Source organism: Elaeis guineensis, chromosome 11 (assembly GCF_000442705.2).
Source record: "Elaeis guineensis isolate ETL-2024a chromosome 11, EG11, whole genome shotgun sequence".
Taxonomy (NCBI): Eukaryota; Viridiplantae; Streptophyta; class Magnoliopsida; order Arecales; family Arecaceae; genus Elaeis; species Elaeis guineensis.
In genome coordinates, this window is record NC_026003.2 from 112,812,454 (window position 1) to 112,830,221 (window position 17,768).

General features: G+C 36.5%; 1 protein-coding gene across 2 annotated transcripts; it reads left to right on the top strand.

Annotated features, from left to right (window-relative positions):
- The first annotated feature begins 4,707 nt into the window (after positions 1–4,707).
- LOC105054123 (probable E3 ubiquitin-protein ligase XBOS33) lies at positions 4,708–15,988 on the top strand. 2 transcript variants are annotated; one of them, XM_010935559.3, is made up of 10 exons: positions 4,708–5,174; positions 5,320–5,379; positions 5,501–5,572; positions 5,695–5,891; positions 5,987–6,147; positions 6,230–6,300; positions 6,430–6,476; positions 6,596–6,739; positions 12,082–12,173; positions 15,294–15,988. In XM_010935559.3, the coding sequence occupies exons 1-10, from the start codon at positions 4,998–5,000 to the stop codon at positions 15,827–15,829; spliced, it is 1,557 nt and encodes a 518-aa protein (XP_010933861.1). In that variant the 5' UTR covers positions 4,708–4,997; the 3' UTR covers positions 15,830–15,988. The 2 variants fall into 2 exon arrangements, with proteins under 2 accessions (XP_010933861.1, XP_010933862.1); XM_010935560.3 differs by having other exon boundaries at positions 4,710–5,174; positions 6,230–6,288.
- The last annotated feature ends 1,780 nt before the right edge of the window (positions 15,989–17,768 follow it).

Consider the following 17,768-nt stretch of genomic DNA (forward strand, 5'->3'; position numbering starts at 1 on the left):
ATGTAGGGCCTATTCACTTATCAAAGCTTCGGTTCCACTTGCATATTCTTAATAATACCAGCTTTCCTTTTCTATACCTTATGAGCAATAGCAATTTCAATATGATTTATTATATTAAAACACTCAAACCATAAGGTTGAGCACTTGAATAATTATGATTAATAGCCAAGGGCACATGCTTCAGTTGCAGGCGCCCGATAGGCAGAAATTCTATAGGACCACCGCTCAACCTTTAATATAAGATTTGCTGATTGATAAGTTTCATTAAAACAGATGAACAAAAAACCCAATGAAAGGCTCCTACGAAAGCAATTTTTTGGTTATTTTTCATAAAATCTATTTTTTACCAAAATTTGCAAGTCATAAAACCCAATAATTGAGTTTTATAAAAATATCTATTCTGTAAAACATATTTTTCATAAAGCATGTTTTACAAAGAATCATGTTTTATAAATATCTTTTTTAATAAAACTCACTAGCAAACAAACAATACCTAAGGGTTTTTCATTTTGGCATGGTTCTTTCTGCCGTGTTTACCAAACTAGAAAGCTGGATTACTTGCATTTCTCATAAATCCCAAAAGAAAAAAAAAAAAAGAAAGGAAAATGAATTCTCAAAATGATAAGAAAATATCCTCCATCCATATATCCTCTTATGAGCATTGCATATGGCACATGATTTTATTATTTACATATTTTATTATGTATGTGCATATAATGCACATGTCATTCAACTAGTCGTGTGAAGAGAGGAGGATCTATTAATCCTGTCACCAAAGACTTCTAAATTCTAACCCACCAAACATATTCTAGGTTCGCTTGATGGTAGTGAGAACGACATGATATCCTCAGAAGATAATGGTGAGAATGTAATAAAATATGTTTGCCATCCAATGGGCCAAGCCGTAGGCAACTTCCCATCTCATGTGCACTGGCATTTCTTTACATTTAGTCACATCAGAATGACAGAAGGTACACATAAATTCCAACTCGCACCAAAATTTCAAACTTAGGCTAAATCGGCGTCGAACTCCATAACTATCTAATCATCGTTTTTTTCATATTTTATTAAAAGAAAACTCAGGTACCAATCGTTTACAAATTCTGTGGATTAATTTTCAATATTTTGAAGAAGCTGTCTATTACTACAATACAACATCATCAGCAACAGGAACTTCTGAAGATTTGGTCATACCAACATTTTTCTAAGGACATGGAAAGCTATCATCATTCTTTTCTTCTTTATATATAAACATGACACGTATTTAGGGTGGAGATGGCAGGTGTTGACCATCATACCTTTTTTTTTTGGGGAGGGGGGGGGGGTGAAGACCGCCATGCCACTTTCAAATTTCAATACGATAAGACAACGTGGCTGCGGCCATGTGTTTTGCGTTTTGAAATTTTAAGTCGTCCGGCAATAGCGAATGAAAAAAAAAAAACAATGTATGAAAGAAGACGTAATGTTAGGTAGTCTGATGCAACTACTAGGAAGGACTCTCATTAAAGATCTTTGCCAGGGTCTTTTAGCGATTCTAATCTTTCTGTCTCTCTTATATAAATAAGGATGAAAAATCCAAATTGATTTCATTCAGTCTGTTGGAAGAAATGTAATAACACTAACTACTACACTAGCTGTAATCTCTCTCTCTCTCTCTCTCACACACATATATAGAGAAATGAAAGATCCAAATTGATTTCATTCAATCAGTTGGGAAAAAAAAATATAGTAACACTACCTACTGCATTAGCTGTAACCTCTCTCTCTCTCTCTCTCTCTCTCTCTCTCTCTCTCTCTCTGTGTCTTGTATATATATATATAAAGATGAAAGATCCAAATTGAATTCATTCATTCAGTTGAAGACTATGGTAAGCTGACTACTGCACTAGCTGCCACGTGGTGCGATCCTTTCACAAGAAGCAGTCTAATTGCCCAAGAAGTGATTACCTTCTTCCCATCTGATGTCTTGTGATAAGATAATATATTAGCTTGGATGTGGCCATTAGCTTGAACTATGTGTAGGAGCCCATGTGCCTTCACAAGCCCAGCATCAAGAATTAATCGATCTCTCTACTGCAACCATGTGCACAAAGGTCGGTATAGGGGAACAAAAAGGAGGTCAAAGCATGCTTCACTTGACGTCCTTATCTATTCCATCTAGTGCCGTGGTATTTGGAATAGAGAAGCTCACGCCATCTCTGAGTTATTCCTTCGAGGGCATAAGGTCATAGAATCATCGAACAGATCAATGATTCTCTCTCCCAATATTTCCCAATCTACAACAAAAATAATTTTGAGCAGCAAATTACTTGTAGTATTTTTTATTATATGCCGCTAAAATCTTTTTTTTACTGTATTTTGATAAAAATACTGCTATCTTTCAATAAATATTTTTTATTAGTATTATTTTATCATTAATATCACTATAAATTTATATTTTATAATATTTTATTATAAATATCGCTATAAATTTATATTTTATAATATTTTATTATATATACTGCTATAAATTTATATTTTGTGGTAGTTAGCAAATATATCGAGAAATAATATCATAATTTATAGAATTTTAAAAAATTATCATTAAATTTAAATTATTAAATTTATATAGAGCTTGATTTAGTTATACTGATATCATAAAATATGTTATTATATATATATATATATATATAATTTTTAAAGAAAAACTTATCAAATGAAATGCTCATCAACTACTTGCTACATGGGAACCAATAACAGAGAGTTTTTTTCCTTTTTGCTTATTCTTTTTGTAATAAAAATAATAGTGCTGTAGAATAATGAAAAAAAAAACAAAAAAAGGAATCACACAACTGAGCCGTGGTCATCTTACCATTTATCGAACCACTTCTATTGTTTTATGTACACACTATCTAAGATGGAAGCAATATGAATGCTACTAGAAACTTTGGGTGCAATTGTGGAAGCACGGCTAGTATTTCCATTGAGTCGACGTAGAGGAGACTTCTACCAAAAACAAACTCCTAAAATGATGCAAGGCATCTGCTGAAAATCTCAAATTTCTTGGCAGCTGTGAGATTAGCTAGTTCAAGTTTTCGTTCGGATAACCAATGGAATTCTAATTTTTCGACACAATTTCTTTATTGGTTAGATCAAGGAAATTTGTTGGTAAGATTCAATGTCGTAATCTTTGAGAAGGGGGAGAAAAGGTTATAAAATTTGCATTACCATTTCTCCCTCAAAAGAAAATTACCATCTTGTTTTGGTGATATTTGATTTACATTTTAAACGTGGTTAACAATTAGTGCATATGGGTAGGTTAGGAAAATTGATCCAAATAGGGCACTTGTCTTCCCTGTTGTATTGGATTAACTTTCACTTCCTTTGGCTGGGATCCGGAGGGGGGTGTCTTTTTTGTGCCTTAATTGTAAAGTTTTTGCTCCGCATTGCGTTAGCGAGTGAAACTCTGCTTCTCCGGCTACCTTTAATAATAAGTTGTATCTACAACCAAATAGTTGATTATATTAAATAAATATATATTATTCTATAATTGATAGTTATTAAGTTAAAAAAATTTAGGGCATATTTGATTTGTGATCAAAACCAAAATTAGAATGGACAAGAATGAGCATCGGAACGACTATATCCTTCAATGTATTTGATTTGTTATGAAAACCGTAGTTGGAATTAGAATAAAATTTGAATCTCAGGAAAGAATAGAGATTGGAGTATTTCTATCTCCCTATTTATTAAAAATTCGAAATACAAATAGAACTCCTTCCAACAATATAGTTAGAACATGAGTCATCTATTTTCATTTCAGAGTCCAACTCTCTCCAATCAAATATATTCTCATTGTATATGTACTGACTTACATGATTTATAGAATTGAAAGTAAATTAATTTTTAATTTTAAAATTATAATTTTTTTTTTCTTCTCTTTTTGGTAAGGACTCACTTCTTCTTTGAGGTTTGGGGGGGTTTGGGGGGTGGGGTGCGGTAAAGCCCCATTGACTCACTTTTTTTTTTTTTTTTTCTCTTTTTGGTAAAGACTCACTTTCCAATCTTTGATTGCCTGAAAACGATTCAAAGGTCCAGCAGCCACGTTTTCTGCCCAGTACCTAGTTTACCAACTGGGACAAGCAAAACCCACGTGTCATACGAATACCTCTTGACATCCACGACGGATGGACGAAGAGTGAGATCACAAACCACATAAAATATTTAACAGGATTCTTGAATCTGCCTGCCAGAAACACAGGATTCTTCAAGGTGGCCAGTTACAAATATTAAGTAGGTTGGGTTAGGAGACCTATGACCGTTCCAGCGGGGTTGTTACTTTGGCGAAGAAGCAAACTCTAGCAAGCAAGCAAACATTAAAAGGAAAAAAAAATACGAAAGCTGTGGGATATGCAACTGCGTACATAAAAGCCATCCACTCCTAAGATGTCATATGCATATATTTTTCAATAATTATGATAAATGAATTTTAGAAACCTATTAATTAAAAATAAAAATATATTTATTAGATGAGGATGACGTAGAAACGTCAAGGATACAATTTTTTTTTAATAATTATATAGATGAATTTTAAAAAATTATCAATTAAAAATAAAAATATATTTATTAGATGAGGATGACGTAGAAACGTTTCACTTGCGCCGGTATGTAGCTATTAAACCACAACTTGCCTACCCCTCTTTGCATGCTCAAACCCACTCCTAGTCACACCCTTCTAAATTGAAAGAAAAAAAAACAAAAAAGACCAACCACCAGCCGTTCCCTTCTCGGCCGTCGCCGAAAGAGACGTGGTGACCTCATCGAAGGGGAAAGCACTTCCGTGTAGGCGAAGCTTAAACCGTCACCCTCCCCGACGTCGGTTAGCGGGTCCGCGCTCCTTTCCCACACGGCGTGACCTCGAAGGCGAGACCGCGCGATATAAAGCCACGGCTTGCGTGGCGGAGGCAGGTAATGCGTCACGGCCTGGACGGCTGAGAACTGTCGGCGTCTGGGATCCGATGGGGAACTCGCTGGGGTGCTCGGCCTCCGGCGAGCGGCTGGTCTCGGCGGCCAGGGATGGCGATCTGGTGGAGGCCCGGATGCTGCTGGAGTTTAACCCCTGCCTCGCTAAGTACTCCACTTTTGGTGGCCTCAACTCCCCACTCCACTTCGCCGCCGCCAAGGGCCACAACGAGGTCCCTTCTTCTCGCTCTCTCTCTCTCTCTCTCTCTCTCGCTCGCTCGCTCGCTCGCTCGCTCGGTCGCAATAAAGTTCCGATTTTTCTCTTTTTGAAGTTTTTCCCCACCATTTGTTGATTTGGTCTTTCGATCGTCTGATTAGATTGTTATGCTGCTGCTCGAGAAAGGTGCCGAGGTGAATTCGAGGAACTATTGTGGCCAGGTATCTAAAGATCAATTCTTTTGCCCATCAATTTTGAATCGCCCTCTTTTCGGATCTTTAGATGCTTGAAGTTGTGCATGTTTATGTGTGCGTTTTATTTTTATTTGATTCTGTGATAAAGACGGCGTTGATGCAAGCTTGTCGGCATGGGCACTGGGAGGTGGTGCAGACTCTGCTGCTCTTCGGAAGCAATGTATGTATGAATTCATGAATGTGTTAGTGTTTTCTTCGTAGTCTAACCTCGTACGATTGGAAAATTAGAATCTTTTTGGTGTGTGGAGTCATTTTGAGAAATGTTTTTGTGGGATTTTGAAGGTCACCAGAGCCGACTACCTGAGTGGCAGGACAGCGCTCCACTTCGCTGCAGTGCATGGGCATATAAGATGTATTAGGCTCCTGGTCGCCGACTTTGTCCCAAGTGCTCCCTATGATATGCCGGCTTTGTCGAAGCATGGAGGAGAGAAGGGGAGCGGCAAAGGCTGCAGCCCTGATTCCTCTTTGGGGCGTAAATCGTGCGTCAGTCTTTGTTTTAATGCTTGCATGATGCCTTACCAAGCCCTGATATCTGAAAATTTCGTTAGAGTTATTGGTGTTTTATTTGTTGCAGTGCGCTCTTGAGGTTTATAAACAAGCCAGCAGATGGTGGCATTACGGCTCTCCACATGGCAGCTCTAAATGGGTATTTTGATTGTGTACAGCTGTTGCTTGATTTAGGTGCCAATGCCTCGGCAGTGACATTTCATTACGGCTCAACAATGAATTTGATAGGTATTCTTGAATTTTTAGGATACCGGGTACTGTTTGCTATTTGTTTACAAAGCAATGGTTTTTACTCTCATGAATGTGGCAGGGGCTCGAAGCACTCCATTGCATTATGCAGCTTGTGGAGGGAACCTTAAGTGTTGCCAAGTAAATCTGCTTGTACTCTTCTTTCTGTGAACGTAACATAAAATATCATCTTTATGTAAAACATCATCTCCATTATCTCTAAGATACATGACTTGTTTTGATGTTTTTAGCTGTTTGACTTGAATCTATTTCTTTGTACAGATGCTTCTTGCTAGAGGTGCCAGTAGGTTGACGTTAAATTGCAATGGGTAAATGCTACTTCTTTGTAAATTAACGTTAACAACCTTTGTAACCATCTCTTCTTACAAATGGGTTCTTTTTTCCCTGATGCTTAAAACAATAATATTTTTGTTTTGTATTTTTTCAGGTGGCTTCCACTTGACATTGCTAGGATATGGAGACGTGACTGGCTGGAGCCATTACTATCACCCAAGTCTGCTTCAGTCATACCAACATTCCCCCCATCAAATTATCTTTCCTTACCTCTTATGAGCATACTTAATATAGCAAGGTATAATGGTGGTCATGTATATTTGTCCTCTTGCTTACGACTTTTCACTGAAAGTAGCATTCTTGTCAGGTATCCTGTTCATTTATGATTCACAAGTTACTTCTTTTGCATATATTATCTAAGAGAGGCACTAGATCAATTTTGTTCTGTCCATAAAAAAGTTCATCATTGAGCAACTTAGGTTGAAAACTGTTCGCTTGACATCAAGTTGAATCTGCTGGAACAAGTGTGGCATGTTACCCTTCCTCAAGAAATATGACATCTTCCAGTACAATTTCAGTTATTTATCAAAATTATGGATATCTGTTATGGCTTGAGTTTGTTGCATCATACATTCATAGAGTAATGAAATTAAGATCCTGAGAATTTGGAGATATTTTATTGAAAATCATGAATTGATGGTAACAAATGAAGCAATTGTCATAGGTATTGTATGTTAAACCAAGGCCAAAATTGGTTAGTGTTATATGGCTTTGAAGTTGTATCTTGAGGAGCATTTGAGAGCATGTGGGTTAGACAAAATTGTTTTGACCAAATTCAAAAGGAGAGAAGAACCTATGTTCATTTGATCTCTAATATGCACCTTTTGAAATGCACCCTCCTACCCTTCATGTTGGCCTTATGTGCATTGTTGCTTCAAGTGGAACCCGTGCATTAATTGCAAAGGTGCGCTCCACATAGCTTCTAGGTGAGAGGAACCTCTATTTCTTTTTGAAAGTATCCATAACAAGCCAATATGGAATTTATGTATTTCAGCTTTATTTTCCATTCCGAGGGGATGGGAAAGATGATCATGAAATTATTTTCCCTTTTAGAAGAAGCGGAAGTTATGGTGATAAGAGTTTTTTCTTAAAAATTAAATAAATATTAGTTCATGATATGAGGTGAGCAAAAGGAGTTTGTGGATGTTGAGATTAGAATGTGGACTTTCCTAATATGCTTTGGAGGCAAGGTTTTAAGTTTGAGATGGTGTAGCTCATATCTCTTTATTCTTTTTTTTTCTTTTCCAAACGTATAAGGTTAAGAACAATAGATGATTCAGGCTCGGGGTTCTGTGCTGGCGAGCTTGAAAATTTTGTAATTGAATTTTAGTTTATTGGATGATTATAGACTTGTAGTTAACTATTTATGAATTTTGAGATATGGATTTTGGATTTAGATGCTCTATATTAGTATTGGTTTAATTAATAATTTGAATGGATCCTCTTTCTTACATTTTATTTATGATGGATCTTTTGTTCTATTTACGATTATGAATGTTGGCTTCGTGTTATTATAGGCTGCAACCTTCGGTAGCATGACTGTGTTATATCCTAGATTTAAGACATGACATTTTAGACAGGAGGTATCTCAGCTATCCCATCCTATCTTGTTTCTGTGAGAGAACGGAAGCGGGACTCCCAAACCCATCCAAGTGGGGAGAGAAGAAGAAAGAGAAAAGAAAGAAAGGGAGGAAAGATGTAGAAAAGGGAAAAGTGAAAGGAGAGAAGAAAATGAAAAAGAAAACAAAGAAAGGAAGAGAGAAGAAATAGAAGAAAGAAAACTAGGAAGAAAGGAAAGAGAAGAAGTAAAGAAAAAAAAGAAATAAAGGAACGGATAAGAGAGAAAAAGGAAAGGAAACAAAAGAAGGTAGAAGAAACAAGAAAAAAAGGAAAGAAAGAAGCAAAAAAAGAAAGGAAAGTAGAAGGGAGGAGAGACAGAGGATATCTATCGGGATTGGTAACTAAGATTGCTACTGGGATGGGGTGAGACATCAGAGCATCCTGTTCTATGGGGAAGCTGGACACTATCGCCCCATGGGATTTAAAACTTTGTTTCAAGGATTGGCCAAATGCTCCATAATGATCTTTGGTCATCATAGAATGCTATAACCAAAATGGCACATTCCGCATCAGTTAGGATTCTTTAAGGATTTTTTGTGGAATATAATATTTTACTTTTCAAGTTCAACATTTTGGTGACAGTTACAATAACTGAAAATAGGAACCGTGCAGAGATTTTAGGGAGAGAAAGACTACCATATAAATCTTGAGAAAGAGACACCACCTTGAATTTTGGTAGGAGATTATAAAGATGTTATGATCTTTGGGGACCTTGGCTCTGGCCATGACCTCCTTGGATCCATCTCTCTTATGCATACCATGTTGGAAGGATTATTTGTCCGGTATTCTCTGATGGTGAACATGCTTCCATTTTTTGAGGACCTAGGTCATTAGATTAGATTTGATCCTATACATGATCTGGACGTGCAAAGTTGCAAAATTGCATATCAAATCTTGATTGACTCAAAAATCTTGATGTAGAAAAATCAAAATATCATGCTAGCTTGATGCTTTTTATTTCATTCTTGGAAAGCAATCCTTGATTATGATCTTCTTTGCAACTCCTAGAAATGCCTCAAGTCCAAGCTACAATTGTTGAATCCTAGTACATAAAGTTGTGCAAGTACATGCCTACTTATGAACCTAAATAAATTTTCAAAATTGGTTCTAGAATTTGGATCTGAATCGAGTCAATTGGGGCTTCAAGAAACAAGACCTGAAATCTTACCAAGCTTGCAATTTCAGATTTTGCTGAATTAGAAGAGAAAAACTTGATTTGAAGTAATAGAACATGCACAAAGATGCGAATCAATGTCCCCAAGTCGTGACTAATGAATTTATTAATAAAAAGCTTTCACTGCCAATCTCATTAATACCATCAAAGTTTCTTTTAACTAAAGTTCAGGTATTTCAATCACTTCTTGTTTATAAACATCAAGCGGTCATGAAATGGACAAATTTTCTCCATTTTCATAGGATGCATGTGGGCTAAATCATATTTACAGTTTGAAGAGTCAGTTTGAAAGTATCAGACCTGTAAATTTAGTGAGTTGACAGGATTGAAAAGTGACCAGGAAGCATTTGAAAGATAATAATATAAACAAATTATTGCATCTTTGGGTATATTCTTACTCATCATTTTCTTTATGAAAAACATGGTTGAATTGCCGAAATATCACCATTTTTATATCTGAAAATTCATGATTATTAAGTTGCCAAGTATTCTTTTGTTGGGGGTTCTCATCTTATACATCAAGGTGGTTTGCAGGAAATCAGGATTGTAATCAAGGATCCACAGATCGATTTTTAGTGTCAAATCTTGTAGAAGAAGGTTTTATTTCAACAGAATCATCGTAATTAGATAGGTCAATCATCTTTAACGACCTTCAGGTTAGTCTGAACGAAGAGTAATCTTGACATGGAAACACATGAATGACAAAATCTTATAATACAATATAAATAAACTTTAAAAGGGTTGTCTTGTTCATTTAAACTGGTCTTGTACTGCCTAAATCAGTTTCGTTATATGCTACTTTCTTTTCTTTTTCTTCCCTTCAGTGTCAAAAGCATTATATATGATAGTGAGTGCAGTTTAGTCTTGATCTGCGAGGTGTTAAGATTTGTTCAGGGTTGAAAATTTGAATTAAAACTAACACATCTGCTCTACAAACCAAGGTCTGCTATCTCGGTATCGGATACTGTATCGGTACTTTACTAGTTTGGTACTGTATATATCCTATGCTGAAATAGCTTCCAAACCATATTTCTCAATTTTTATCTCGGTACATCTTGGTACAGATTGGTATGCCTCGGTATGACACAATACACCTCGGTACGAGTGGTACGGGGCTTGTACCAATCCGAAGTGGGGTTTTGTACTACTTGTCTTCCGGTACATAATGGGGCGGTATGGCAGACCATGCTACAAATTCTTTTCTTTTATACTGTGTCTGACTTTGACAAGTTAGATTCAATATAATTCATTATTCTAGACTGGTTATGATCAACTCAATTCGATATAGTTTTGCTAAAAGCGTGCCTGCAAATTTTGGAAGTGAATGTTTTGAACTCAAGATTGACTTCCAAATTCTTGGTACATGCTAGGTTCAAACTGAGTTGCAAATGTTGTGGGACTTTTTTCTTGTTGTAATCTTCATCACATGTAAATTCATAAAAAAATAAAGTTATGACTCCTTGTGAACAAGGCGACTTGATACCCAAAAATGTCAAAAAGACAGTTACCAGAATACTTTAATATATTAATTTTAAGTTAATAGAGTACCTAGTTCCTATTAATCATCAACTAAGATAATTATGGTGCCAAATAGTTAATCACATAACATGTTAACCATCAGTGATATTCTTTTGGAGATTCTTTTGAGTTTGCACTAAATAGTAAAGGGCTAATTGCAATCAGCCAAGCATTTATATTCTGTTTGTCACTCCCATTTTTGGTACATGAGAAAATGGTTTTAGTACATTTTGCATTCAAAGAAGATTCAGAACAAGAGCTTAGCAAGCAGCCAAGCAAAAATTAATCAATAAATTATGCAAAAATAAGAAATGAAATAGAATGCTGATTGAAAGAGTTGCTAGGAAGTTATCTAGACTACCACCCACCATCAGTTTTCCGACTTTTTTGTTCCGGCATTTCCCACTTTTATGTACCATAGTAGCCTTCTGAACCAATTTGGAATAATCTGATCCCAGCTAATTTTGGGTCAACTTTGTAGGAATTAGTACTAAATTTTATCTCCAGCAGCTTTTCACACTAGTTTGTCTCTTCTCCTTGTTCTTTCGAAGTTTCTCTCAAACTTATGGTACTGGAGCACTTGAGCACCATCCATGTACATCTCACTAAGCCATTCCATCCATTCAAATTTGGAGAGACAACATCCCTTTTGTGGTGAAAATTGATGTGATACATGCAGATGAGGATGAGTGGGTGTAGCACAGAAGAAAAAATCAAGTATATGGAGACAATAGATCAGGTGCCCTGGAAACACAGATCAAGCATTAAGTGAACAATGTATTAGAGTGCGTGAGTGGCTGAGATTAGGTGCCTTTATATTAAGCCCATCTAGATCAGAGATCATAGCTTTGTCTAGTGTAGAAGGCATGGATTAAGAGATTAAAGAGGAGGGATAGGTGTTCTAGAGAATAAAGGACAGATTTGGTTTTCTATTTAAAGAATATGCCGCACAAAGTCAATGGTGCTAGCATATATGCTAGATCAATCTCTATCTTTTCAGTTTGCATCTGAATTATACATTAAATATTGCATGTTTACAATTGTCAAGTTGACATAAATTGCCACTGATCAGATACAAAAATAGTCAATGACATTTATTTAATAATTAGTTTATTAATTATCTCTTTCTTAAGAATCAACAAATAAAATTTCTATGAAAAAGCTCATCTAGAATTTGGGTGTGCTTATATTATTTATGTATATTTGACTATTATAACTATCCAATGATACATATATAGCAATAACCATCATATGGCATCTCTCTGCAGAGAATGTGGGTTGCAATCCTCAACAGCCTCTTCTGATGATAGCGATCTCTGTGCTGTTTGTCTGGAAAGAGCCTGCAGTGTAGCAGCTGAAGGTAAGACTGAGACACTCCCTCCCAACCCTCCACCCAATTATTATAACTCTGAAGTCATGAATTATCTTATCTCCTCTTTTACTTGTTGTAGTAGGCCAATGGTAACAAATGTGTGATCCATGTTATAGACACATAGCGGTGTGTAGTATCTAAGTTTGTATTACTGGGATATCTGACTTATCCACTTCAAAGAGATTTTGTTTTTTGCTTCACATCAGAAAATCCAGCTGCCACAAGACAACAACACTAGCGGTGGCAAATGATCATGAACTTTTAATGATGAACATGATTGGACAATTTGATACTCAAAAAGATCAGTGCATAAGTTTTTTCCCATTGTATGGTTAGTACGCATGCTTATAAGCATATCTTGGGAGACAAGAATTCCAAGAGGCATGTAACACATTACTATGCTAATGATGACAAACGTCATATATACTGTTATAGTGTAAAATATATTATATAATGTGTAATTATATATATGTATGTATGTATGTGCGTTAGGATTGCAGCAGAGTAATAGACTGAAACATTAAAGAATAACATTTACAGCTCGTAAGTTGTGTAATAATGGATAAACACTACCTTGAAACCACCCCACAACCTCTATAATAAAATAAAGTAGCTCTTAGTAAATCATACATAGTATGTGGACATAGGAGCCGCACCGTGTGACGTCATATAATAGTCAAATATCTGCAAAATGTGGTGTAGCAGTGAGAGAACCATGGTTGTGAGAGAACTATGGTTAGATAGTGATGGAAGACATAATAAGTCAATCCTATTATCTCATGTACATTCATATGACATTAATTTGCTAGAGTTTGTATAGTTCTCGTTTGTGTTGAAAACTGAGAACTTTATGCGTAAAGAATGAACCGCAACTTAGTGAGGTGTTAGAATCTGATGAATAAAATGCATGGAAGAAACACTAGTGAAAGGAAGAGAAAACTAATGGATCTATAAGATGGTAGGTGTGTTTGCATTTTATGGAAACATCAACTTATGGAAGAAAAGATTACTAAATATAGAATCCAGTGAATGGAAAGGCTAATTGGTTTGTGGTGTTTGGTATGATGGAAATGTTATGAATAGTGTTAAGATCGTCTAGAGAGCAAGAGAATTTCACTAGATATAGTGGAGGTCAATATACAGCATTTGTGAAATTCTGGCATTTATTGCACTCTTGAGAGAAAGAAGGGGAGGAGAAGCTTGTGGTGACTCAGCATTAAAGTTACTAGGTGATAGTGGAGGAGGTTTACATTCTTGAACAAATGTTGGTGTCAAGATTAATAATTGATGATGGCAATGTAGAAAGTTGGATGCTGGTGCTAGAGGATTGTTGTCGCAGCACTGTATTTTGATTGAGGCATGATGAAAGGTCGATGGAGGTTCAGTGGTGATAGAGGGTGGAGGTGATTTGTCAAGGAGTAGGTCGATCATGATCCTGGGGAGTGCAATTCTTATTAGAAGTGTATGGTGATGGCAATCATGGTAATCTAGAATGTCAGTTTATGAAGGCATGGAGACCTCATATATGAAATGCTTTTTGTAATTTTTATGTGCTTTTTTTAAGTCATTTAAGATTATGTGTTAGTGTCATTCAAAAAAGTGAGGCGGTGCTCGGTAACATGTCTTGTTTAGTATTCATTAACAACCACTGCATTTAATACGGGCTTTGGTTTGTTGGTCCATGATATTTGCATTATTGTTATATTTGTTTCCACTTGAGTTGATATTTGCATCATTATTATATTTTCATTAACCTTTATTAACTTGGAGCTTGCTACTGTACTCTTTTATCATATTTTTAGTTGATTGGAAGAATAGATCTTGACATTTGGTTGATCAGGGGCACATCGGAAAATAGCAGTTCACTGGTTGCCAACCAGTTGTGTTTTTCTTTTCTAATTCTTTTTTTAATTCAATCTATATAATCGAACCCCTTCCATGCCCCCATCTCCTGTGAATCCCATCAGTTGGTCCATCCACCACTGCCATTGGTGATGGCCTTGCCATTACCTCCACTGAAGATGCCATTACTGCAGGCAGCATTGAGATTTCTTCCTCCACATTGTGGTGGTGTTCTTGTCTCCCCCATGGTCTGCCTCAAAGTTCTTGTTTTCTTCCCCATCCCTGGTCTGTGTCCATGGGCCGTACCCCCTCTCTGGCCTCCTCCCATGCCACCAGCAGCCATGTCACCCATCAGTGCTGGCATTGATAGCTCGGTGATTTTCTTCAAGAGCTGGAAGAAGGTTTTAAAAAATGGAAGAGAGGGAGAAAACTTGAGGCGCGACTTTCAAAGTAAAGATCTTGATGACCTCTACTACTGGTTATCTAGTCATCCATCTAAGACCCTCCACTCTTCAATTCATGGTCAATATTACGTACCTGTATGGAAATTTGGTAGTACCATAGTAAAGGCCTATTATTATTATTTTAGACGGCAAATTTGAGTTTGCCCGTGTTCAAAAAAAATATTTCTAGGCTAAGTCATTCTCAACTTGTGTAGGTAGGTTCCTTCATTGTTGTCATTTGAAGATTTTTAATGAAAGTTTACTCACTTCGTAGACATTCTGGCTTTAAGGGGAAGATTTCAGCAGTCTATTGACTTGAATCCGGTCATCGTGGTGGTGCATCTCAATCTTAGTTCCTAAGAATTAGTTGAGACTCAAATTTCTTTGCCATGAAGGGGGAAATGCTTCTTGTTATCCTTATAATCATCTTCAAATTTCAAACTTGAAGGCAAAAAAAAAATTAAACCTGCCATTTCTACTAGTCTGTAATTGCATAGTGCTATAATGGGCAGAATTCCCTTTGACTGTCCTGTGTCACATAATGAAAATAGTCCCAACTCCATCAAAAATAGAAGATGAGAGATAAAGACATGAGGAAAATAACGATTTGACATTGAATTGTAGGGTTTCCTTATCATCTCTTTATTTATTTTCCAGTTTATTCTGCTTTCTCGTCCCTCATATTATATGAGATTGTAAAGATTTTCCAGCAGTATGAATAGAAACTCCCATCCTAATGTTTGCGATCTGGTGTAAATGCATCAAAATAAATTAGCTTACATCTTATGACCTATGGTTTCTGTTTTTTCCCTTCAATCTTCAGGCTGTGGGCATGAACTCTGCGTAAAGTGTGCACTCTATCTTTGCTCAACCAGCAATATCCCATCTGACATGATAGGACCACCTGGGTCAATCCCATGCCCTCTATGTCGAAATGGGATAGTCTCATTTATTAAAGTGGCCAGTACCCCAGCAAAGGGGCTCAAACCAAACTTAGCCCTAAGCCTCTGCAACCCATGTATTATTCACCGATGTGTGGAGCCACCAGAAACAGGTTGTAGATCTGAGACTCGGAAGAACCGTGTGGTAGCAGTTTCTTCAGAGCTCGTCTGTCCGCTCACTTGCGGCCCATTCCCTTCTGTTGGCATCCCCTCCTGCAGCTGTGATGATGACCCATGCCCAACACTTGAACCTGAAGGAGAAACTCAAGCACAGTCCCCTTGTCACTCGCAGGGTGCACCAAATGAGCTGGACAAAATGGAAGAGCAGAGAGTTGATAGAACGAGCTGCTCAGGTATGTTCTGGAATAGAAGAAGCTGCCACAGAGAGCACCAGTGCAATTCAGAGATAAATGCTTGATTTGGGTTTTTCTTGTGAATAATCCAGTCTATAGGATTCCAATGAGAGAGATGACTGGCTATTGTTTTTTTAGTGGCTTGCCTCATTATAAATCTTGTATGGTTAAGCTGTGTACATGTTATTTGCTTTCTCTTAATTCACTTGGAATTTCGGTAGTCAGCTGCAGCCTCCAAATCTTTCAGGTAATTCGAAGGTTAGGATTGATGGTCATGTAGTTTGTTGTAAAGCATTATATCAGGTCCATGCCTTTATTTGTTACCAAGTCATTGGACTTCTAATTACATTTAGTAATCAAATGAGCAATAGTTTCTTATCATGTAATATATAGTTTGCGTTGTATATGATTTGCAGTTTTATTTGGAGTAGGCTTATTATGGTGCACTTATTTGTTTTCCCTGATAGGTAATTTTGTTTTCTTTGACCATAATTGTATGTTTTACTCTGCATGTTCGATTCGCATACCTATGGTCGGTGGTGTACGCACGAGTAGTGTTTCTGTTGATGCGTTAGATGTTGGCATGTTGGCGGAGAAATGTTCGAAGCTGAAACTGAAATTGCTGTGTGTTATATTAAATTTTGTAGATAGCTCCTGTCAGTAGCTATATGCAACTTGTCTTCTAGCAGAAAAACCTAGATGCAGCCTCTTCGGGCAACCCACTGACATGTACGAGATAAGATTTCAGCTTCAAGAATAACAAGGGCAAGGCACCGAGTGACCTGTTGCTCTCTCTCTCTCTCTCTCACACACACACAAGGTAGAGCCTAAGTGGTATTATTAATCAAACGAGAGTAGAAGGAGCTGATATTACATTCTCCAACATGGGCTGAGCAAATTTAGAAGCCCCCAAATTGTAAAATACAACCATCCGTATGTAAGGGTGGCAATCGAATCAGGGCATATCATAAATGGGTTGGGTCATAAATGGATTGGATCAAAAAATCATCAATCCAGATTTGATCTGTTTATTAAATAGATCAAAAATTCAAATCTGAATCTGATCTGTTTATTAAACATGTAATTGGATCCGATCTATTTAACTTGTTTATTAAATAGGTCAAATTAGGTTAAACGAGTTAAACGGATTAAACAGATTAAACAGATCGGATTAAATGGGTCAGAAATCGATTAAACAGGTTAAATGGATCTTACATGGGTTAAACAGATTAAACAGATCGGGTTAAATGGATTAGAAATAGGTTAAATGGGTTATCTGACTCAATTCGATCGAAATATTAAATGGTTAAACGAGTCAGATATTTAAAATCCAAATCCGATCTACTTATTAAACAGGTTAAACGGGTTGATCCGTTTATGATCGAAATTCATTTAGCCTAAATCCAAACCTGTTTATGACAGATTGAACACGGATCGGATTGGTGAGTTGGATCATATTTTACTAGTCCTACTCGTATGGGAGTCAATCAGCAACCCAATTGGCTTCCATAAATACATGAGATCACAAGATGCTATTAAAATTTTGATGCATTAAGCAACTCTCAAGGATGAGAGGTTTGACAGATGAAATGTATAGATGACGTATTTGGTTCACCAGAATCGAAATGGATCGGAATGAGAATTGGAATGATTATCCCCTGACATGTTTGGTTTGTGATTGAAATTGAAATAGGAATCAGAATAGAATTTGAATAGTAGATAAAAATAGAGATTGAATTTTGGGGTATTGGTGCTTTTTCTTTTTTTTTTGATAATATGGATGTGTTAACCATTTAAGACGAGCATATACATTCATGAAAATTAAAAAATAAAATATTAAAAAATTAGTGCAAAAGATGTGTCGAAAAATCCCACAATATTGATCCAATGCAATTAGCCACATAACTTGTTACTCAGTCTGCAACACTATTAATTTCTCGATAGATATGTAAAAATTTGATAGAACATAAAGCATGCATCGTCCACCGGCAATCTTGTAAAAGA